Source organism: Nomascus leucogenys, chromosome 23, assembly GCF_006542625.1.
Source record: "Nomascus leucogenys isolate Asia chromosome 23, Asia_NLE_v1, whole genome shotgun sequence".
Taxonomy (NCBI): domain Eukaryota; kingdom Metazoa; phylum Chordata; class Mammalia; order Primates; family Hylobatidae; genus Nomascus; species Nomascus leucogenys.
Genome location: NC_044403.1, coordinates 19,170,570 through 19,195,134, shown reverse-complemented (window position 1 = coordinate 19,195,134; position 24,565 = coordinate 19,170,570). Strand labels below are relative to the sequence as shown.

Genomic DNA, 24,565 nt, shown 5'->3' with positions numbered 1-24,565 from the left:
AATCAGAATAATATTGGCCTTGGACAATGAGTTTGGAAGTATTCCCTTCTCCTTAACTTTTTGAAATAGTTTGAGTAGAATTGGTATTAGTTTTTCTTCAAATGTTGGTAGAATTAAGCAGTAAAGCCATTGGGTCCTGGACTTTTCTTTGATGGGAGAGTTTTTATTACTACATCAATCTTGTTACTTGTTATTGTTCTGTTTGGGTTTTCTATTTCTTTATGATTCAATTTTGATAGGTTGTATGTGTTCAGAAATGTATACATTTCTTCTAGATCTTCCAATCTATTGTTATTTAGTTGTTCCTAGTCTCATGATTCTTTGTATTTCTGTGGTATCAGTTGTCATGTTTCCTTTATCATCTTTGATTTTATTTATTTGAGTCTTCTCTTTTTCTTAGTAAGTCTAGCTAAAGGCATGTTGTTTTGTTTATATTTTTTAAAAAGTTTTTTTGCTTTGTTGGTCTTTTGTATTGTTTTAAAAATCTCTATTTCATTTAATTCCATTCTATTATTTCTTTTTTCTACTAATTTTGGGTTAAGTTTGTTCTTGTTTTTCTAGTTCTTGAGGTAAAAGTCATCTTGCATGAGATCTTTCTACTTTTTCAATGTGGGCCTTTATTGCTATAAACTTCCCTTTTAGAACTGCTTTTGCTGTGTTCCATAGATTTGTGTATGGTGTATTTCCATTTTCACTTGTCTTAAGAAAAACGTTAATTTCCCTCTTAATTTCTTCCTTGACCTAATAGTAATTCAGGAGCATGTTGTTTAATTTCTGTGTATTTGTAGAGTTTCCAGCGTTTCTCCTGTTATTTTTTCTTTCTTCTTTTTTTCACATGCCCATGCCCACTGTGTCAAATTCTCCTGTTACTGATTTCTAGTTTTATTCCACTGTGGTCAGAAAAGATACTTAATATAATTTTGACTTTAAATTTATTAAGACTTGTTTTGTGCCCGCATATATTATCTGTCCTGACGAATGCTCCATGCATTGTTGAGAAAAATGTGTATTTTGTAGTTGTTAGGTGGAATGTTCTGTAAAAGTCTGTTAGGTTCATTCGGTCTAGAGTACAGTTTAACCTCCATGCTTATTAATTTTCTGTCTGGATGATATGTGTATTGCTAAAAGTGGGGTGCTAAAGTCCCCTACTACTTTTATATTATAGACAATCTCTCCCTTCAGGTCTCTTAATATTTGCTTTACATTTTACCTTAGTATTGGGTTCATATGTATTACAATTACTACATTCCCTGTTGCATTGACTCCTTTATATTTATATAATAGCTTTATTTATTGTTTGTTTACTATTCTTGACCTGAGTCTATTTTATATGATATAAGTACAGCTACTCCTGATCTTTTTGTTTTCCATTTGCATGGAATATCTTTTCCCATTCCTTTGATTTCGGTCTGCACGTATCTTCAGAGGTGCAGTTTCTTATAGATAGCATGTAGTTAGGTCCTGTTTTTCTTTAAACAAAAATTCATTCAGCTACTCTATATCTTTTTTTTTTTTTTTTGAGACAGAGTCTCACTCTGTTGCCCAGGCTGGAGTGCAGTGGTACAATCTCGGCTCACTGCAACCTCTGCCTCCTGGGTTCAAGTGATTCTTGTGCCTCAACCACCCGAATAGCTGGGATTACAGGTGTGTGCCACTATGCTGGCTAATTTTTGTATTTTTAGTAGAGATGGAGTTTCACCATGTTGGCCAGGCTGGTCTCGAACTCCTGGCCTCAAGTGATCCAACCACCTCAGCCTCCCAAAGTACTGGGATTACAGGCGTGAGCCACCATACCTGCCCTACTCTATGTCTTTTAATTGGAGAATATAATCCGTTTACATTAAAGGTTATTATTGATAGGAACATGTTTTCTGTTGCCATTCTTTTAAGTGTTTTTTCATTTTTCTGGTAAATTTTTTATTTTCTTCCCCTCATACTGTCTTCCTCTGTGGTTAAGTAATTTTCTCTAGCAGTATGTTTTAATTCTGTGCTATTTATTGTCTGTGTCTCTATTATAGATTTCTTTCTTTGTGGTTACTATGAGGCTTACATAAAACATTTTGTAGTTATAATAGGTTATTTTAAACTGAAAAGAACTTAGCTTTGATTGCAAAGAAAAGCAAAGCAACAAAACACACTATACTTTAACATCATTCCCCCTCCATATTTTGACTTTTTGATGTTTTAGTTTACATCTCTTTATATTGCCTCTCAACCAATTGTTGTAGTTATTATCAACTTTAATAAGTTTTAGTCTCCATAATTAAGATATAATTGGTTTATATATCATAATTACAGTATTAGAGTATTCTGAATTTCTATTCTTACTTTTACCAGTGAGTTTTATACCTTCAGATGTTTTCGTGTTACATGTTAACATCCTTCTCTTTTAGACTGCTGGACTCCCTTTAGGATTTCTTGTATGACAAGCCTGATGTTGATTAATTCCCTCAGGGTTTTTGTTTTTTTGTTTTTTTTTTTGTTTTTTTGGTCTAGGAAAGTCTTTATCTGTCCTTCATGTTTGAAAGATAGCTTTGTTGCGTACAATATTCTTAACTGACAGTTTCTTTTTCTCAGTACTTTGAATATATATCTCACTGTCTCCTAGTCTGCAAAGTTTCTGCTAAGAGATTTACTGCAAGCTATATTGGAGCTCTATTGAATGTGCTTTTTTTTTCTCTTCCTGGTTTGAATATTCCTTCTTTATCTTTGATTTTTGATAATTTGATTATGATATGATTTGGGGAATTCCTCTTTGAATTTGATTGGTGACCTTTGAGTTTCCTGTACCTGAGTGCTATCATCTTTCTTCAGATTTGAAAATCTTTCAGCTATAATTTTTAAAATATGGCTCTTTTCTCTCTCATCTTCTTTAGGAATTCTTATTATATGAAGGTTAGTTTGCTTGATGGTATCCTATAATTCTTTTTCATTCTTTTTTTATTTTCTGATGGGTAATTTCATATGTCCTGTCTTCAAGCCCGTTGATTCTTTCCTCTGATTAAATATGTTGTTGAAGCTTTATAATGAGCTTTTCCAATTTAGCTATTGTATCCTTTATGTCTAAGATTTCTACTTTTATGTGTGTTTTTACATTTTTTTCTTTGTCGATTTTCTCATTTTGTTCCTGGATTGTTTTTCAAATTTCATTTAATTTTTTTTTGTCTATACTCTCTTGTGCTTCCCTGAACTCTTTTTTTTTTTTCTTTTTTTTTTTTTTTGAGAAGGAGTCTCGCTCTTTCACCCAGGCTGGAGTGCAGTGGCGCGATCTCGGCTCACTGCAGGCTCCGCCCCCCGGGGTTCATGCCATTCTCCTGCCTCAGCCTCCTGCGTAGCTGCGACTACAGGCGCCCGCCACCTCGCCTGGCTAATTTTTTGTATTTTTAGTAGAGACGGGGTTTCACCGTGTTAGCCAGGATGGTCTCGATCTCCTGACCTCGTGATCCGCCCACCTCGGCCTCCCAAAGTGCTGGGATTACAGGCGTGAGCCACCGCGCCCGGCCGCTTCCCTGAACTCTTTAAGAAGATTTTTCTGAATTCTGTCAGGCATGTTACGGGCCTTCAATTATTTTGGGTCTATTACTGGAGCTTTGTTGGTTTTTTTGATGGTATATTTCTCTGAGTTTTCACAATCCTTGTGTCTTTACATTGATGCCCGCACATTTGAGGAGATGGTCACCTCTTCCAGCTTTTACAGGTATTCGTTGGTGGTGTTAGACCTTTAGTGCTTAATGTTGTAACTTAGTCACTGGTCTGCTATTGCTTCCTGGTCTGGGGAAGCCTTAAGAGAGTGCTAGAATTTAAAGGTTGTTCAAAAGGAAAAAACCTTTTACTTGTTTCCAAGTGAGAGGAAGGTTCCACATTAGCACCTGGGCTTTGTGGGAAATCTAAACAGGGATTCAGGCTTTCCTGTGGGTTTTGCCTAGAGTAGGACTGTTGTATCATCCAGTTTTCTCAGTGTGACATCTCTGCTGATTGGAGCACAGAGCAGCTGCAAGATCTGCATGTCAGTTTCAGCAATCAGCACCTCCGCTTTTCGTCCCCAGTTCACCCCTGGTGTTTCAGCCCTGCTGGTACTTGCAATGGTTCATGAGACAGGACCATAGTGAGCTTCTTGTGAAGATTCTCAGACTGGTGGGGAGATCAAACTTCCATCTCCAATTCCCTCCTTTTACCTCGTAAACTGTGGGTCTAAGGAAATTATCTGTGAGTGGTGTTATGCCAGCTTGAGGGAGGGGGTGGCACAGTCTAAAATGAAGTGTGTATTATGAATCATAATTTAATGATGAAAGGTCAGGAGCTTGGAGACAGGATTACTTTATAGTTAGAAAAGTGCAGTACAGGAACTTGACTTTTGCCTGGGTCCCATACTTAGATCACTGCCATCCACATTGTTAATTGGACAAGCTGAAGCAATACCTCTGTTTAAAGGTCAAAAATTCCCTCATGTGTAGCAAATGATACTAACCTTCAAGGTTCTCACCCTTGAGCGCCAATGCTAGCTTTGCTGTACTTCAGTGTGAGTGAATGTAGTCAGTTTTTCAGTAAGCACAAGATGATATGACTGATGTATTCCAGGAAAATGGGCAAAATAGGTAGAAACGCATACACAGTCTTGGGAAACCTTTAGCTTTTATTCTTGCTTAATATATAGCATATTTTCTGCAAAAATTATGAGTTAAATATACTTTAATGAAGATAGGTATTTACAATATAATTATGACAATTTAAAAAATCTTATGAATACAGAAGGAAAAAAGCCAGTAAACAAAAACAATAAAAACAAACAAAAAATAAATGAAATAAGAATAAAATCTTCTCAAGTTCTAGATAGTCTATTCATTTCTTTTCTTTTCCAGGCAGAAGCTCCCTGGAACAACTGCTGGAATAAGGCTCCAGAGTGGAAGGTAGTTATTTCACTGAGAACGCACATCTGATTCATGCAAGAAAGTCCATGTTCCAGACAGGGCAGCCAAGCCTAAGTACATTTCTGCTTCATTGAGGTCTCAGGAAAATGCAGGCTTTCAGGACACTTGAGGTCGCTGCCTCAGTGCAGCTGTATTTTAATTTGTGTGAGTCCTTACACCTCATTTAGGTTTAAAAATAGGTGCTCTCCTTGTCTGTGGTATTCAGCTGCAAGTATTCCAGAGTGCCTTTTTTATAGCTGGCTACCCGTCTGGGCTTTTGGCTTCTTATCCCTGCTGCCTGTCTTTTCTGTAAAGAGTTGGCAATCATGTCTGAAAATTCTGCTTGCAAACGCTGTTGATTCTCCCTGGAAACAGGGTGGGAAGAGAAAATAGAACTTCTCAGCAATTCATACAGAATATTCCTTAGCTCCAGAATAATCAGTTCAGTTACTCAGTTACTCTTTGAATGCCTATTCTGTGCTAGACACAGGAAATCCAAAGAATACAAAATGATCCCTGCGTTGATGAGCTTAAAAAACTGTTATCTCTGCTAGGAAATTAGACTTCAATTTCAAAGTGAGATAATATGCTGCTGGAATTTGGAGGCATGGTGGGGAGGATCTAGGTTTACATATGCCACTGCAGAAAGGGGAAAAGAAGCTGGGAGGATGCTAGGCCCCTGCCACACAACCCTGGAAACTCACTGGTCCCACACATACTTAACAGTGTGAGTCTTGTTTGGGGAAGGCTTAGAATGGTGGAGGGGACCATGAGTTTAGAATGCACCGGGAACACTCCAAGTAAGGAGCCAGGTTTCTCATGCCCCAGGGAAGATTTGGGTTGTTTTGGCTTTTCTAGAAGCTTGTCGTCTCTCTGGGTCTGCCATCTAGGCCTCTGCAAGACAGAGTTTCTCAACCATAGCAAAAGCCAAGGAAACGGCCATATGGCTGCAGTAACATGTATTGACAGGCAACTGGATGACAGCTTGAGTCACCTTTAGGAGAAGTGAAACCTGTCAGTTAACCCTGAAACTTTGTCTTCCTCATCTCAGGGAGAACACAGACTTCATGTTAAGACCCAGAACCACAGTCTTGGGGTTGGGGCAGGTCCTGTTTTCATCAGGCAACTCAACAGAAAGATGAAGACAGGAGTGGAATGCAGAGAGCCTCTTTGCCCCCAGTATGCTCCACTCTTGTGAGAACAAGACATGTATGAGGTGAACTCTAAAGTGTCTTCTGTTCTCCTGAGCAAGCCTGGAACACAATGCTAGCTTTGCCATGCTTTATTGCAGGGCAATATAGTCAGTTTTTCAGCAGGAACAAGATGATGACTGGTACGGTCTAGGAAAGTGGGCAGAATAGGTAGAAGCTCATACCCAGACTCAGAAAACTTTTAACTCATTCTTGTCTAATATATAGTATATTTTCTGTGTAAACTATAAGTTAAGTATACTTTAATGGAGATAAGGCATTTAAAACATAATTTTGACCGTTAAAAATATCATGAATACAGAGCCAGTAAATAAAATGAAATAAATGAAATAACAAAATCTCCTCAAGTTCTAAATAGTCTGTTCATTCCTCCTTTTTTCCAGGTGGAAGCTCCCTCTTGGGATAAAGGATCCAGAGTGAAAAAAAAAAGGTAGTTTTATACTGAGCCCACACATCTGATTTATGGAAGCAAGTCTGTGTTCCAGACAGGGAAGCCAAGCCTAAATACTTTTCTGTTTCATTGAGGTCTCAGGAAAATGGAGGCTTTCAGGATAATCCCCTTCTTGCAGTCTAGGAAGGGAGGTTTTTAAACCTTCTCATGTATAGTCCCTTACTTCTTATGCAATATATGCCACTTGTAAGGCACTTGCCAACTTAAATTGGCTATAAGTAGCGTAACTTACAAAGCCAAGATCTCTAATTTCCTCCCTGTCCCTGCCACACCCAGAAGCTTACACAGTAGGAGGGGTTGGCAGGTTGAATTTCTGGTCCTTCATCCCGGTCAGCCAGTAGGTAGTCTCATTTCCTCTTCCCTGGTAAGACAAAAGAGTTGTGTACCATGGAGGCCAAGGAGTCAGTTCAGTTGTAGACCACTGTTCCCATAATGATCTGTTTCTGTGACACGTTTCACTTCCGCATTTCTCATCAGTGCCAATATTTAAGCACATCACACATTCCTGTTATGATTTGCATTATCTCTAGACAGATTTTTATTTCCAAGTGCCTTTTTAAAAATAAATTTCTCATTCAGCAGACATCCTTTTCTCAAAGTAGATTTTTCTCTTTTTTCCCCCAAAAGACATTTTAAAATATCACTCTAGCAACATCACAAGAACTGTAACTTAAAAAGGAAGAAAATTCATCTATAATTCTGCTACGTCAACAAATCCAACTGGTTGTCATTGTCCATATTTCCTTCTAGCCCTTTTTGGAATAAAGTTTTGCCACAAAACTTTTGCTACAGTTTCCCTATCTTATTACAAACACATGTACATCACAATTAAGAACTCATTAAGTGGCATTTCTGGGGCCCATCTGCAGGCTACGGAATGTATGGAAATTTACTGGAATACTGGAAACTCTGTTTTTGCTAAAGCTGGTATTTGAAAAAGAGATACAAAATACATATGGCCCAAACACAGCCAGTGAACCACTATTTTTAAACAATGAGTTTAATAATATATATCTATAATATATAACAATAATTTAAAAATGATTGATATATATAAAATTGATATATATTATTAAACTCATTTAAAAAATAGTAGTTCACTGGCTGTGTTTGGACCATAGTAATCCATAAACTGGTTGTATTTTGGGGTAACTGTTCTTTGTAAAAAATGTATTTATGGAGGACTCAATAAGCAAGTGTGATGTTAGGACACTTTTATGTAAAAGGAGACTTTTCCAAGGTGCAATCAAAATGTAAAGGCCAGAAGCATTATGGCTACTGGAGACAGGTAACTTACAGTTAATAGTCAGCTTTGCCAGTTGTGAAAAGATTCTAATAACTTTGGAAAAGCAGCCTGAGAAGCATTTAGAGACAACTGATGGCTTTGGAGGGTAGCTGTTTTAAATGTGAGGAACTGCATGAAGAATCTAGAATAGCGATTCTCAAGTATTAGTGTGGTCACAAACACATTACCTTGTTAAAAATATAGATTTCTGATCTACACCCACAGAGAATCTTGCATAGTAGGCCTGGTGGAGTGTCCACACATCTGCATTTTAACAAGCTTCCAGATGAGGAGGAGGAGGAGAATGGGGCCACACCTTGTCATTCACTCCTTGTGGATTCTAGAGCTTCTGAATAGTAAAGCAACTGGCAAGAGAGGTGACCTCAGATCATAGCAGTGTTGTGTATTAAGAGTAGGGAAGTAAGTGAGGGGACAAGGGCTTTGATTTAAATTAAATAAGTTCTGGACCAGACTGTATGTAGCTCTTGTGTTTGGAGGAGGAACTGGAGACAAAACCTGGATATGGCAGAGGAAATGCTGGCAGAGTTCAAAATTTCAAAAGGGCTCTTTGGAGTAAAGGAAAGTTCTGAGTTTACATTTTTTGGTCGTTTCTCTTGCAGAGGATGGAGGGTGCTCATCGTGATGAGTACAGAAAGGATTAGCATGCTCAGCTTTCCTGGCCAAGTCTCAAAGGAGGTGGCCCAAGCGTGTCTTGAGAGCTTTCCCTATGTATTGTCTCTGTGGACTCCTTACCTTTAAGTATGTTTCTCCTCTCACTTCATAGAGGAACTGGCACTCAGTTCTCTTCAGGATGGCTATAGTGGAGCCACTCACGTGAATTCTCAAAGCTGGAAATGCAAAATAGATAAATAAAAATCTCAGCTATTACATGGCCTATTTGTTTCCCGTTGATTCAGGATATCAACAACACCTGAGACAAGAATCCTAAATCGAGAAGAAACAATCGTGGCTATTTTAATGAAAGAACACTTAAAAATAACATCAGAGAGATAAGAAATGGTATAGTTTGGATATTTGTCCCCACCCAAATCTCATGTTGAATTTTAATCCCCAGTGCATGGCTTGGTACTGTCTTTGTGATAGTGAGTTGTCACAAGATCTGGTCATTTAAAAATGTGTGGCACCTGCCCCTGCCACTCTCTTTCTTGCTCCTGCTTTTGCCGTATGAAGTGCCTGCTCCTGCTTTGTCTTCTGCCATGAGTGAAAGCTTCCTGAGGCCTCCCCAGAAGCAGATGCAGGTGCTATTCTTCCTGTACAGCCTGCAGAACCATGAGCCAATTAAACCTGTTTTCTTATAAATAACCCAGTCTCAGGTTTTTCTTTATAGCAATGCAAGAATGGCCTCACACAAGAAATATAATCTCACGTGGGAAGAAAGAAGGCCTGGCATCAGTTTTCAGGGCCCTGAGTGATGTGATGGGGATCCCTAGGTTTTGCTCCATAGATTCTCATTCCAGCTCAGAGTAGCAGCCTGCAGGACCTAGTTTTAGATTTGGCTTGTAGTGCCAAGCTTGGGTGTTGGAGTTTGGTTTTGGGTCTCTGTGGAAAAGTTCCAATAAATAGCTAAAGCCTTGTGGTCAAGGTGAAAATTCGGGACAGTTGAGGGGTCTTGATTTTCTCAAATTTCCTTCTTCTGGAACATTGTTATCCTTTGACAAAAGAAGTGATGAGGGCACGCCCATTCACAAGTCCATTGATGTGTATCACCTTTCCCAATATAGGGGCCTAATAGCAATACCACAAACAATTACAACAGTAAGAATAATGACAATCCCAAATTGTATACCTACCATGTACCATGATTGCTAAACGCTTAACATGACATCGTCCCAAATTATTTCAGAAACCCTCTTGGCAAGGTTGGTATTCCATTTTCAATTTATATCTTTATCTTTCTGAGGGCTAGAAGGATCAGGCAGCTTTCTCCTCAACTTATACTGAGAATGATTAACATAATTTCAATTGTAACCCAAGTCTGTCTGACCCCAACCTTATCCTGTTCCTTGCCAGCATGAGTTGCCAGGACAAGCTGATATCACATTGTCAGTACACTACCAAAATACCATCCTGCCTCTTGTGGTTTTGTAAGCCCCAGCCATGTCTACCCATGCTTTTTTTCTCTCTTCTATATATTTCTACTACTACCACTGTCATCAATATCTATTGAGCATCTACTTCATGCAGCACATTGTGCCTCTACCTTGCCAAGCAAATGCAATATATTCCTTTGTATATAACAAATGCTTAGATTTTTCTTTACTGAAATCAGTTCTTGGTTGGCTATGATGGCTCTTGCCTGTAATTCCAACACTTTGGGGCTTTGGGGGACCAAGGCAGGAGACTTGCTTGAGCCCAGGAGTCTGTGACCAGCCTAGACAACATACGGAGACCACACATCTACAGAAAAAATTTAAAAATTAGCTGTGCATGGTGGCATGCCTGTATTCCCAGCTACTCAGGAGGCTGAGGTGGGAGGATCACTAGAGCTGAGGCGTTCAAGGATGCAGTGAGCTGTGATTGTGCCACTGTACCAAAGCCTAGGCAACAGAGTGAGACCCCATCTCAAACAAATAAACAAAAATCAATTTCCAGAAAAAATGAATATGCTTTGAGAAGCCAAGGTGGAAGGACTGCTTGAAGTCAGGAGTTTGAGACCAGCCTGGGCAACATAGTGAGACCCAGTCTCTATTAAAAATTTAAAAATTAGCTGGATGTGCTGATATGTTCCTGTAGTCCCAGCTACTTGGGAGGATGAGGTGAGAGGATCACTTGAGCCCAGGAGTTCAAGTTTACAGGGAGCTATGATCGTGTCACTGCACTCCAGCCTGGGTGACAGAACAAGAGCCTGTCTTTAAAAAACAACAACAAAAAAGCAAAACCAAATAAGAGGGAAACAGGAATGTGAACCAGAGTGTATAGTTCTTACCTTGCCTACTGATTTTTTTTTTTAACTTTCATGAATCTATGGTAAATGCCATGACTATTCTAAGTAGAATATCCCCGGATTCATTGTATGTGAGCCAAAAATATAGAAATAGTCTAAAACTGAGCAAAAGTGGAAGAATAAAATAATTATCAGTAAACAACAAAAAAGCAAATGTAGCAAAAGGTGGATTGACATGGGTTTGTGTTCAGCTAATGTGAAGAATTATTCTACATCTCGCTGGCACTTTGTATCTCCTTATTGTGCATTTTATCTCACAGTTGCCCTCTGCTGGAAGACAGAATCTTTGTCCTCTGAGAAAAACAATCTCCCTTCTTACGGAGGCCAGTGGATTCCATCCTAGAGGCTGTGTTGACCGTATCTCCAAATAGACAATAACGAGGCATCTTGATTCCCACAACTCCAGCAGCACAGGGACCTGAAATGAAGGACAGAAAGCAGGAAGTGGAGGCAATAGAAATTGCAGAGTAGAGTGAAGACAGGTAAGCCTCTCTGTATGGTCACAATCCTGAATATAGAGTGAAGACAGGTAAGCCTCTCTGTATGGTCACAATCCTGAATACTTCCTGTCATGGAGAAGTGGCTGAGGATGTGAAATGTGAACTGGGACTTTTGCTTTAAATGGATGAATCCAATGAAGCATCATTATTCAATGCATGCAATCATAAAGTATTTTGCTCTCGCAAAGAAAACGACATTTGTAGCAAATAGGAAGGCATCCAGAGATCCAGATCACAAAGGTGATTTTAAATAGAAGGCTCTCAGGAAGGATGAAGATGAGCCCCACTGCTTGCTTACTGTGCCAAACCACACAACCCTGAGTTTCACACTGCTGGAGGGCACTGTAGACTTGAAGCTTCAATGGCTCAAGCTTGTTTTATTTTTATTTTAAGGTGGCATTTCTGGGATTGGTGGCATGACAATGGAAGACAGAAGACAGGATAAAGGCATAACCTTCCTTAAGCATTTCATGGACCAGGCGAATGCAGCTGGATGGGGAAGCCTGTGGCACAAGGAGGTTCTAACAAGCAGAACAAAAGCCGAGGCTAGACTATGCATGGCTGTGGCATATTAGGTAGGAAATAAGGGTTATTCAGTCACGTATTTGCATAGAATGACTGAGTGCAAGGTGTTAACAGTTTTAGAAGTTAAAGATTAACTCAAAAACTGCAAAGCTGAGTTTTAAGAAATGCTTTGCTAAAGATTCATCTAGATGACTTCTGAGTTCCTCTCTTACTATCTAAGTTTGGCCTGAGGCTGCCTCTTAGGGGTCCCTACAAAACAAACTGCAACCTAGCTTGGTACATAAACAAACTAAAAGCCTAACTAGGGTATACTTATGTTACAGATAGCTGAGTCTCAAGCCAATCGCAGTAGCTGAGCTTCAGCCAGTCACAGGCTGTCAACTGATCGGACCTTGACCAAATCAGGGGAACACAGAGGTGTGACCAATCAAGTTGTTTCTGTCCCTCACTTCTGTTTTCTGTCTATAAACATTGCCTGCCCACCTTGCCCGTTGAAGCTCTCTGAACCTCTTCTAGTTTTAAGGGCCATCTGATTTGAAAATTGTTCTTTGCTCAATCAAACTGTGTTAAATTTAATATGCATAAAGCTTTTCTTTTAATAAGGCTATGTAACTTTCATGGTCTTTGAAAGTGACTCATGTACTTTCTGTATAACTGCAGTGGCAGGGAAGGGAGGGGGTATAAATATTATAGAAATTTCACCATCTGTTCTTTATTGTGTAGATACTCTAATCCACTTAAGATACTATAATATTTTCGTGGGAAAATATATTGAAGTTGGGGGTGGGGAGAAAGGGAATGGGGAGGAAATAAATGAAATCATAGGTATGGTGATTTAAATAGGAGTCCAAAGCTTCTTGTTTTTGTACATGTTTGGTGTTTATCGTGTCAGCAGTCAGTGGTGCCCTCAAAGGTCTTGTTCTTAGAGCTCTCTAGGAACTGGGTCTAAATATCTCAGGATGCATAGTGGGACCTCACATTTGGCAAAAATAATTAAAAGTAAACATTATGTGAAGTCGATCACACTTGAAGACCTTTTATCCTTTCTGATTTAGTTGGTGCACAGCAGTACATATGGTTCCCAATTTGCTAAGATGCTCAACTCCATACCAGAGTGAACTCCAATGCGAATCCATATTGGGAGGCCAGGAAGATGCTCCAGCTCAAAGGTCCCCATGAAGCTGAGGATTTCCAAGGCCATCTTGGCAATGTCTATTGCATGCCGATTGCCATTTCTCTTAGGCAAACCACTAGCCACCATGTAGGCATCACCAATGGTTTCCACCTGTGGAAACAGTTTCTCATGAGTGCCTCTGCCCCTTTGAAAAGCATAGAAATTAAACAGAAGCAGTTAATCACATGTCAAACACAAAAAGTAATTTGGGAACACAGTATGAGCATAGCCCTTTACACTTTTTCTGGGGCCAGTTCGATCAGTTCTATGCTGATTTCTTCAGGGTTTTTATAGTCCAGTTAATGGGTGATAAAATAGCTATAAAGGAATTTAGCCATTTAAAAATACTTCATAATTATATAAATTGTCCAGATGTGGTGATAGTTCTAGAAATGTTCAAATAAATAATCTGAATGGTTTTATGTAATTTGAGGAACACCCTTAGTTTCCTGAAAATTAATCCTTTAGCAAATGTCAACACACTATTTGACAGAATATTATATTTTGTAATATGTAATCGTATACATTCTTGTAGTATGATTTTCTATTTATTATAACCCCAGTGTCTTCTCTGCTTCATTTGCAGTCAGCCTAAACACTGCCCATTTTCTGGAGGTGATTTAAGAGTATGCCATTTTGTCTAAATTTAATACTTCAAATTCATTCCTGCTGAACTTCCTGTTGTACCTTTTTTGCTGCTTCTTAAAGTTGAATGGTAAGTTTGACTTCTCACCCCTCTAATCCTTCTACTTCTCTTCACTTTTAGCTCAGATTCAACCACCAATTCACTAAATGTGAAACTAGAGAGGACAAGAGTAGTAACAGAAACAACCAATTCAGGCTCTGATGACCTCGGGTTGTACAATTAATAGTTTCAGCCTGTTAGGTGATGTGGTTACCTTGTAGACATCATGATGATCAACAATGTGGTCAAAACTCTTATAGATGTCATTAAGCATGTCCACCACTTCCATGGGGGTGCTGTATTTGCAGATAGTAGTGAAACCTACAATGTCACTGAAGTAGATTGTAACTTCTTCATATAGTTCTGGCTCCACAAAGCCTTTCTCCTTCAGAGACTTTACCACTAGCCTAGATGAAGAAGGGAAAAAAAATGCCTTCAACTTCAGCAAATTTCTTCTTCTTTCACATAAATCTTTCAGATAGTAGTGATTATCTACCAGGAATTCTAGAATTTGAGACTTCCAGTGAATTGAGTGAATCGGAAACAAAGAGAGGTTGTGTATATCATATACATGAACATATTACACAAATACACATATAATGCATGTTGTGAACACAGATGAATATAAGCAGGTTCAACATTAACTTAGTGTTTATTAACCCTAATACACATAAATAGATAACTTTAATATCCTCAAAACTCTCATACATATACATACTTGTCCACTTTTTGCTTCTCTATTGATAATCAACTTCTTACAGATGTGGCTCTATATGCAGAAGCTGAGGAGAGTGTGGTATTACTTAAATCACCACACAGATCTGAATTTCTCAACAAAGTTCATACTTTTACTTTGCTGGCATATGTAACATGGCATTGCTTAATATTACTATGAAATAATGATGCATTTAAATATAAATTTTGATATATTCTGAACCAGAGTTCATTTGATATATTTTGAACCAGATTTGGGTCCTTTATAAAGCAGAATCAATCATGTCAATAAATTAAATCATGCTAAAACCGTAGAAGTCAAATTAAAGCAACTTTTAGAATGTCTTTGCTGAATGAGGAGCAGCATATCAGATTCAAGATTGAAGGAAGAGAACCAGAAGAAGGGACTCCATACTTGGTGTGCCAAGTTACCTCTTCATTGAGAAAAGGAAGTGGGGGCTGACCTGAAGTGGGATGGTCCCTGTCTGTCCTTGGCATCACTTTGTAGTGGCCCTCAGTATGGAACCACTAGAATCAGAAACTGGAAGCTGGGAGGTTCCACAGAAGTCATTGAAAAGAAATCTTCATTTTTACAGATGAGAAAGTTGAGGTCTAAAAAAGTATGACTTCCATAAGTTCCCACAGCCGATTCGGGACAGAGCCAGGGCTAGAATTCAGGAAGCCTTCAGTCCCACCCATCAGTCTTTTTTTACATTACACTCCCTGCACAACCCAGGCCTTGGATATTCAGGAAGATGGGGAAGATTTGGAGGTATGCTGACTGCAACAAAGGAGGTGGGCTCTCCCGGAAAGAAAACAACCAATCAACCACAAAGATTTCTAACACTGATTTGGAGAACCTCCAGAGCATCCGGAGCAACCTTTTTAATTGGTGTAATGACAAAACTTGGAACCTTTGAAAAACATTCCTTGGTGTGGCTTGGATTCCTAGGGACACATCTGGAGTGGTTGTTCTTGACATGCCCTGTATAAAGTGCATAGTATTTTGGAGGCTACATAGATGCAATGACAAAACTGGATATTCTGCCATATTTGCAATTCATTGTACTGCTTATGTCTGAAAGTCATATGAGTTTGGTGATATGGTTTGGCTCCGTGTCCCCACCCAAATCTCATGTTGAATTGTAATCCCCATTGTTAAGGGAGAGACCTGGTGGGAGGTGATGGGATCATGCGTGCAGATTTCCCCATTGCTGTTCTTGTGTTAGTGATGAGATCTAGTTGTTTGAACGTGGGTGGCACCTCCCCCTGTGCTCTCTCTCTCTCTTCCTGCCATGTGAAGAAGGTGCTTGCTTCCCCTTCACTCTTCCACCATGGTTGTACATTTCCTGAGACCTCCCCAGCCGTGCTTCTTGTACACCCTGTGGAACTGTGAGTTATTTAAACCTCCTTTCCTCATAAATTACCCAGTCTCGGGTAGTTCTTTATAGCAGGGGGAGAATGGACTATTACACTTGGAAAATAGTGTGTTATCCAGAGAAAGAAACTCATGTTGTAAATAAATGAAGGAAGGGCTGGGAGTTAACATCATGAGCTTTGATAACAGGTTGTTGCTGACATAGATAAAATTAGTATAGAGTAGATCTCTTAGAAAGTCTTCCCAGAAGAAAAAACTTCTGGCCAGGCATGGTGGCTCACGCCTGTAATCCCAGCACTTTGGGAGGCTGAGGCGGGTGAATCACCTGAGGTCAGGAGTTTGAGACCAGTCTGGCCAACATGGTGAAACCCCCTCTCTACTAAAAATGCAAAAATTAGCTGGGTGTGGTGGCAGGCGCCTGTAATCCCAGCTACTTGGGAGGCTGAGGCAGGAGAATTGCTTGAACCCAGGAGGCAGAGGTTGCAGTGAGCCGAGGTCATGCCATTGCACTCCAGCCTGGGCAACAAGAGTGAAACTCCATCTCAAAAATGAATAATTAAAATAAAAATAAAAATAAAAAAGAAGAAATTTCTATTTTAATGTATTTACCCCAAGGGGTACTGTTCAAATAAATGTCTAAGTGATATCTGGTTCCTACATGCAATCTTAAGTTTTTATTTGCCCTTTGCTACACATATTTCTTTTTGATTCTTCTAGTTATTGCTCATGCATGTTTTAGTTTTATCTTGCACATATAATTTTTACATAAATAACCAAAGTGAGTTGTGCTGAAGCCATGGTGTATTGTAGCTCTTAAAGAGACTTGTGTGATATAACCTTTGGAAATCCAATAAAAACATCTACCAACTAGTAGTCCAAGTGGCATATTGAACTAAGGCTAGGAAAAAAGCTGAAATGGTGAGCCAGCTGATTCAAACCACTTGAATGACATTACTGGTTAAAACCACCACCAATGAAACCCTGGGAAGGCAGCCAGATAACCAGGATATTGTTTTTGTCACAACTCAGCATTAAAGACCAGGCAAGGAGTTATGCATTATGTACCTAACATTTATGGAGCTCTGATAGAAATTATCATCCTTGAAGTGAATATGAAGGGTTCCCTACTGTTCCCAGGCACTCTGAGGGCTCATGGGTTCTGCCCTTCTATCACAAGGTTACCAGACACCACTTGCCAAGTGTGCTCCAACTCCTTTCCCCCAAGCTGTGATCCGCCTCCTAGTTTTCTTGCAGGTGATTTGACTTTCAGAGGTTTGAGATTTTGAGGTCAGAGTTACTAAAGGAGATCAGGGGCTCCAGCTTGGGCTTCTTGGGTAGAATTCCAGCTCTGCCATTCACTGGGTGACCTTCAGAACATTACTTAGTGGAGTACAAACTGGAACAAGGCTTAGCAAAGTACATGCATTTTTTTTTTTTTTTTTGAGACAGAGTCTTGCTCTGTCACCCAGGCTGGAGTGCAGTGGTGCGATCTCGGCTCACTGCAAGCTCCGCCTCCTGGGTTCACTCCATTCTCCTGCCTCAGCCTCCTGAGTAGCTGGGACTACAGTCACCTGCCACCATGCCTGGCTAATTGTTTTTATTATTATTTTTAGTAGAGGTGGGGTTTCACCGTGTTAGCCAGGATGGTCTCAATCTCCTGACCTCATGATTCACCCACCTCGGCGGGTGAATTACAGGCATGAGCCACCACGCCTGGCAGTACATGCATTGTAAAACCAATAATCTACTGAAGAATACATAAAAGGAAACAAATCCTGTATAGATACAATGAAAAGCAATGCTAGGAGGATATGCTGAAGATTTCAGCCTCCACATCAGCGAGACTTGCCTTACCTTGGAAGCAACATAAAGTTAAGTCTGTCAGCCCTGTCCCTCTCTGCCTTGTACAGCTGTGTCCTTTCCTCTACCAGATGTTCCAGGTTTCGAGAATATAGCTGTAGACGTCGGATCAAGGTATCCATATAGCTTTCATTTTTTTGGTCATGAAAAAGTCTGTAGGTAGTAATAGATAAAGAGCTCTTATATATTATTAAGAAAACATGAACATCCAATAAAACAATGGGCAAATATGATGAACAGATAATTAAACAAAGAAAAATAAAAGCCAACAAACATAACAAAAAAACTCAACCTCATCCAGGCACAGTGGCTCACGCCTGTAATCCCAGAACTTTGGGAGTCCAAGGTGGGAGGATCACTTGAGGTCAGGAATTTGAGACCAGCCTGACCAACATGGTGAAACCCTTTCTCTACTAGAAATACAAAAATTAGCTGGGCATGGTGGCATTACTCCAGAGGCTGAGGCAGGAGAATTGCTTGAAGCTGGGAGGTGGAGGTTGCAGTGAGTCGAGATCATGCCACTGCACTCCAGCCTGGGTGAGAGAGTGAGACTCTGTCTCAAACAAACAAACAAAAAACCCAACTTAACCTCAGGACAAGAATAAGATTAAAAACGGGAAAACAAATGTTAAAATGATGGTAATCAATGTAGAAGAAGGAGGAAATACATATAGTACAAAACCTTCCTGAAGAGCAATTTGGTAAGAATATGTCACAAGCTTTAAGAGTGCATATACCAATCAGCTTATAACTCTACTTCTGAGAATTATCCTAAGGAAACAATCATGAATGTGCTTAGAGTTAACAACAAAAAAAGTCACAGTATTCTTTACAAGAGCAAACATTTGAAAATAATCTAAATGTATAACAAAAGTGTAGTTAAAATATGATGGGACAATGGAACATTAACATTCTAATTTGTATCATAAAATACAAATTAGTATAGTTGAATATGCAGAATGACACTCCCTCTGTGTTATTAAGTGAAAAAGTCAGTTTATAAAATAGCAAAAATTATATTCTGAATTTTATTTTTTGAAGACTGGTGGTCACCTATTGGGAAACAGGTGATGTTTTACTTTCTTGCTTGTTTATTTGTATTTTCTAAAATACAAAAGAAACAATTTGCAATAAAGGAAAATATTTTAAAAGCTGGTCAAGAAGTGATAAATGAAAGTGTAGGAGAAGGACTAAGAAAAGCCAAGCTAAGCCTTAAATTATCTCCTCATTACAGAGAGCCAGGGTCCTGACACCAGAAGCCTAACTGGATTATTTTGTCAGATCAAGGAGACTTAGATGAGATGCCAGCTTTGTGTGACAGTGGGAGGTATGACAAGCCTTGGTGCAGAGGTCAAGGAGGAGACACATTGAGTTCTCCTAGCATTGTGAGGATCAGAGATAATGTTCATAACATCTAAGGCACAATCGAAGGTGCTGAATAAATCACAGTCATTTTACTATTACAAGAATAACAAATACTTCTGGTCTCAGGAGAAGATGGCCTGCATCATCATCCCCTGGGATGGGAAGAGATGTTTGTTAAAAATCCAGTACATTTTTGTGCCCTACCCAAGACCTATGTGACTGAAAATTGCTACGCTTGGAATGAAGAAACAGAATCGTTTAACAAGTTCCCCAGGGAATTTTTACTTGAAACTGCCAGTACAGAGTCTAGTTGGGTAGAATGGATGTGGGAGCAGGTGTAAGAGATGAAGTTGGATAATCTTACTCTAGGATGAATTGATTCAATTAAAACAGTTTCTCACCTTTGACTGCATATTTTAATCACCTGGGAGCTATTAAAAATCCTGACACCAGCATGTACCCCAGACCAATTACATCAGCCTCTCTAGGGTAAAACCCTAGTATCAGTATTTTTAAAGTTCCTCAGGTGATTCCAAGCTGCAGCCAAGTTTGAGAACCATCACACACATTAAAGGCTGAGTATCAAGGACCCAGTTTCTTCATGAGCATGCATTTTATTAGTCACACATAAAGTCTCATCTGGACAGGGCAGTGAAGGAGAAAAAAAAAGGGCTAGAATTAATTATTATTTCCTGCTCCATTCCCACAACTGACAGCTTAGTTCTACTAATTAATGACCACACGTTCATTAACTTCACTCCACCTCATCTCCTCCAGCTCTAGACTTTTAGTCTCATTAAGTATCTGAATCTTTTGACCTAATGAGAACTACAGAAAGACCTGGAAAAAAATCATAAGAATCATCTTGTTCAATCCAATTTTTCTAAGAAGAAAATTGATACCCAGTGAGGGTAAGTGTTTTGCCCAATGCCCCACAGCAAACTCTTATCAGATCTTAGTCTAGAAATTGGATTTCCTAACTCTTAATTCAGTGTTATTTTTCTCATTCTGCAGTGTATTAACTGAAAACATGGGATATCTAGAAATTAATCTCAACCAGATAATTGTGTACTTTTCTCCCCCAACTTGAATTATGCTCTGATTCATGACATGTCTTAAGTACCTAGGGCCAAAGCTGGAGATTTTAAGACTTTAAGATCCTAAGAACATGCTGATGTTAAAAATTGTCTAGGAGCTTTACAGATTCTCAGGACTCATGCTACACTTCTAAATCCTGATTACCCACAGAAGGACCCAGAAGCTCTATTTTTAACAGACAAATTTATAATCAGCTAAAGTTTGTTTTTTAATCAGAAAAGTTTTGACCTTGAGTATTTAACTTTTCAAGTGATTATTTCCCTGGGAAAATGGTCTGATAGTCTCCATATCATTTTAATGTTATGAGGCAGGTGTTGGTTGCCACCTGGGATTTTTCACTGGAATAGACATTCTCATTCTATTCAGGTGCCACTGAATGTCAACTATAATTTTTTAAAAACCCTGAAATAAGTGAATAAAAGTAAACATTTCAGCAATACCCAAATATCTTGGCAAGTGTAGTCTCAATTTTTTTGAAATCTGGTCTCTTTTCTGGATCTTCCTCCCAACAGTTTTTTACAAGTAGGTACACCTGGAAGAAAAAACAGGCAAATTAGCTCAGGGGATAGTAAACTAAATCAAGAGAGAATTCTTATTCTCATTGATGGGAGTGATTAAGGCAAGGAATAGTTTAAAAATATCTTCAACTCTGTTAGCGCAGACGAGATCCCCAGCTCTCTGGTTTCTGTCTCAGGCATGACCACCTGCATTATCTTATCCAGTTATTCTCTTGGGTGAAATTAATGAAAAATGTGATACCAATTTAGATGAGGCCAGGTTGATAGGGGAGACTAAGTGAATTTACAAGAGCTTGCAAGGTTTACGTTGGAGAGAGAAAAAAACAGTGAAGATGTGGCAGGCCTCCATAACAACTGTTTCAGTACTGACTGAGTGGTTAAGTTAAGTATTAAAAGCCAGTGCCCTTATACAAAGCCTGGAATGTAACAAAAGCCCACCAAGAATTTTGCCTAGGCCTTTCCTGGGCCTTAAAGCAGGACAAAATAACGAAGGAATTCTTCTTAACAAGACCTGTTTAGGATTAAACAAGTTTTTTGGGGGTCTGAAGAAACTCCCCAGGCCTCCACAAAGAAGTTTATTGGGGGTCTGAAGGAACTCCCTAAACCTCTGTGATTTAGCAGGAGACAAGATAAGGGTAATCACCCCAGCATCTGGACCCATGTAGATTAAGTAAACTTACTGAGGCTCCAGAAGAAGGTCTTCAGGACTCAGACCTTAGTTATAGATGAAAAGAAGTTAACCACGTCTGTCTTTAAATGAATGCATACTTACATGTAGACATATAGCTTAGAAGCTCTGAAAAAAACTGTAATTTTCAGTTGGTCTGGTGATAATTTCGAGGCCTTCTCCCTGTAACTGGTTACAGAAATAAAAACTCTTCCTCCTCAGTTCATCTGCATCTTGTTATTGGGCCATGAGAAATATCAGCCCAACCCTCAGTTTGGTGGGGGAACAAAGGCTCAGTGAATATGAGGCAAATGGCTCCAAATGAGAATAAAAGCCCTACTGTCCACAGTTCTAACTTATAGCAAACAATAGTATCACCTGGGGAACATTTGCACAATTTCTTATGCCCAGGCCCCATCCTAAGTCATTCTGATTTAATATATTTTGAAGTGGTCTTAGTAGGGTTGCCAGATTTAGCAAGAAAAATAAAGGACATCAAGTTAAATTTGGATTTCAGATCAACAATAAATAATTCATCAGTATAAGTATGTCCCAAATATTGTATGGGCAAAGGGCAGTCGTAGATTTTTAAGCTCGTCAGGTGATTATAATGCACAGCTGCAATAGAGACGCGACATGGAGAAAAGGGAGGTATGGAGGAAGAGGTAGGGAGACAGGAGGAAGCCCATCTGCTCATCTGCTACCACCTGTTGGCAGCTTTTTTTTTTTTAAATCAAAATGTGTGGTGAAAACCATTTGTTTTAAATAAAGTTTGTTTTTCACTCTGGCTAAAAACAAGATCATAAGTGATACTAGATGCAATCCCTGTCCCTGTACTTTGCCTGAACAATTCCCTGGGAAGGAACTAGAGCCGCAGTATTGCCTGTGGTGCCAATATTCACCACTAGATGGTGCTCCTGCCTTGGTAAATCATCTGCTGACTACCTTAGAGCAGAATAGGCAGAAACAACAAACAACTGGGCTGATCCAGTGCCACAGAGTGAAATACTGTCAGCCCTCTGTCTCCATGGGTTCTGCATTCGTGGATTCAACCAAATGGGGATGGAAAATATTTGGAAAAAACAGGATGGTTGTGTCTGTATTGAACATGTACCGACCTTTTTTTTCTTGTCATTATTCCCTAAACAATACAGTACCACAGATATTTACATAGTATTTACATCATATTAGGGATTATAAGCAATCTAGAGATAATTTAAAGTACACAGGATAATGTATGCAGGTTATATGCATATGATATGCCATTTTGTATCAGATCCTTGAGCCGCTGTGGATTTTGGTATCCACAGGGGTTCCTGGGACCAATTCCCTATGGATGGAGGGACGACTCTACTGGGTGTTTCTGGGGCATTGCTGAGTGATCTAGTTTCAACTCTGTATTCTATTGGAATCAGTTACTTGACATGAAATTTTATTCCTCATTTCTGATTCCAGAAGTGTCCAGCTACACAAATGAATTAAAGATGATGCTGTTTTAGTGAATAAGGTTTTAAATATTTGGATATACTCAGATTAGAAAAAAAGGGCTTGAGAAAGGATATGCTGATTGTGTGGAGGAATCCTGGAATTCAGAAAAGCAGGAGGAAAGAAAGGAATGAGGAGAAGGCAGGGCTAGGAGCAGCTGTATTTCAGAAAGTTGTATTTCAACATACTGTTACTATTGAAAAAGAAAGGGAAGGGGAGAGGTAAAAATGGCCCACTCGTGCCCTGCAGAGTGTGGCCATAAAACTCATCTGGCAGTGACTTTGTAAATGGAAGGAAAATGTTTCTATTTTTATCCCACAGAACAAAAGATGTTTTTGTTTAAAGACCATGAATATCTTAAAATACTTTATTCACTATCTTCTTGGATTATTAAGGCTCAGGTAAAATGCTAAAAGGAAAAATAATTAGAAATTTTTCACAGGGCTTCAAGGCCTTTTGGAAGGACTATTACAAAAGCAAATGTAAAGAGCTTTTGCTCTATTTCCTTCAGAGGAAGGATAAAATGAGTGAAAGTACATTTCTCTATTCTTTCTAGATGCTGGCATATTTCCTTTTAAATTATTAGATGGTATTTATAAGTCTAGTAAGTATACCGCATGGACACCTTGTTCATTGAGCTTATAAAAATTGAGAATGACCCCTGCCTACTGAAGCCAGTGCCTGTACACACCACGGGGTGGGGACTGAAGACAGGTCTGAGGACAGGTCCACCTGGCTCACTTGCACCCTCCCAGTGCTTCAGCATACCGTGCAGGGGCCCTAGAGATCTCCTAGCCCAGTCCACCACTGTTGGCACCTGAGTACATCTTCTGGGGGCCACGTAACCTGCTGCTACCACCACAGCTGGTACCCACCAGCATATACCACTTGTGGACCTGCAGACTGGCCTGCCTAGCCTGTCACAGCCACTACCAACACCAGTGCAGACTGCTTGGAAACCAGAAGCTTGTCCTATCATGGCTACTTCCACTACTCACGCCATGCTCGCTGCCCAGGAACCCGGGAATCCACCCACCAGCCCGGGCCACTGCTGCTACTGCTGGCACCTGAGGAAGTTACTTGGAGGCCAAATAAGTGATCTGCCTAGACTCACTAACACTGGTACCAGATAAGCTGTCCTGGGGCCCAAGGACAGCTTATGCTGGCACCAGTGCCTCCAGGGGGCCCTGAGGAGCAGCCCACCTGGCATTCTAGTCTTCAACAAAACGTCACCACTGCCTCCACTAACAATGACATCCTAACCCACTAGGGAAATAACAGACCCACTGACACTGTTCACAGATGAGTAAATTATGTGGAGACTACACTACTGCATGCACCCAGAATCAAGGCCAAAGTGCCTCACCCAACCAATACTGTAGATACATCTTCAGGAAAAAGGTCCTCTCCTATGAAAGCAAATGTTAAAATTTGGAAGAAGTAATTGCTACACCAGATGCACAGATATCAACATAAAGACACAAGAAGCATGAAAAAGCAAGGAAATATGACACCTCCAGAGAAACACAGTAGTTCTACAGCAACAATTTCCAATGAAAAGGAAATTAATAAAATTCTGGAAAAATAATTTAAAATAATATTAAAGGAGCTTCAGTGAGATATAGGAGAATACAAAAAAAAATACAAAGAAATAAAAAAAATTCAGGATATGAATGAAAAATTTACCAAAGAAATAAATACCATAAAAAAGAATAAAACAAACTCTGGAACTGAGGAAGTCATTCAATAAAATACAAAATACACTGGAAAGCTTCAA

General features: G+C 39.5%; 1 protein-coding gene and 1 long non-coding RNA gene across 2 annotated transcripts in view; one reads left to right on the top strand and one right to left on the bottom strand.

Moving 5' to 3' along the window:
• The window catches only part of LOC115832944, a 47,192-nt gene extending 35,462 nt beyond the window's left edge, over positions 1–11,730 (top strand). Inside the window, exons 3-6 of the long non-coding RNA XR_004028358.1 lie at positions 4,860–4,907; positions 6,502–6,548; positions 11,080–11,301; positions 11,713–11,730. This is a non-coding gene — a long non-coding RNA (uncharacterized LOC115832944). The remainder of the gene's footprint in view (positions 1–4,859; positions 4,908–6,501; positions 6,549–11,079; positions 11,302–11,712) is intronic.
• The window catches only part of GUCY2C (guanylate cyclase 2C), an 83,090-nt gene continuing 63,196 nt past the window's right edge, over positions 4,672–24,565 (bottom strand). Inside the window, exons 20-27 of the mRNA XM_003265528.3 lie at positions 20,559–20,650; positions 17,650–17,808; positions 13,918–14,110; positions 12,955–13,129; positions 11,139–11,237; positions 8,608–8,702; positions 6,854–6,930; positions 4,672–5,272 (exon numbers count right to left, since the gene is read on the bottom strand). Coding sequence (XP_003265576.1) covers positions 5,098–5,272; positions 6,854–6,930; positions 8,608–8,702; positions 11,139–11,237; positions 12,955–13,129; positions 13,918–14,110; positions 17,650–17,808; positions 20,559–20,650 — 1,065 coding nt within the window. The 3' untranslated portion in view covers positions 4,672–5,097. The remainder of the gene's footprint in view (positions 5,273–6,853; positions 6,931–8,607; positions 8,703–11,138; positions 11,238–12,954; positions 13,130–13,917; positions 14,111–17,649; positions 17,809–20,558; positions 20,651–24,565) is intronic.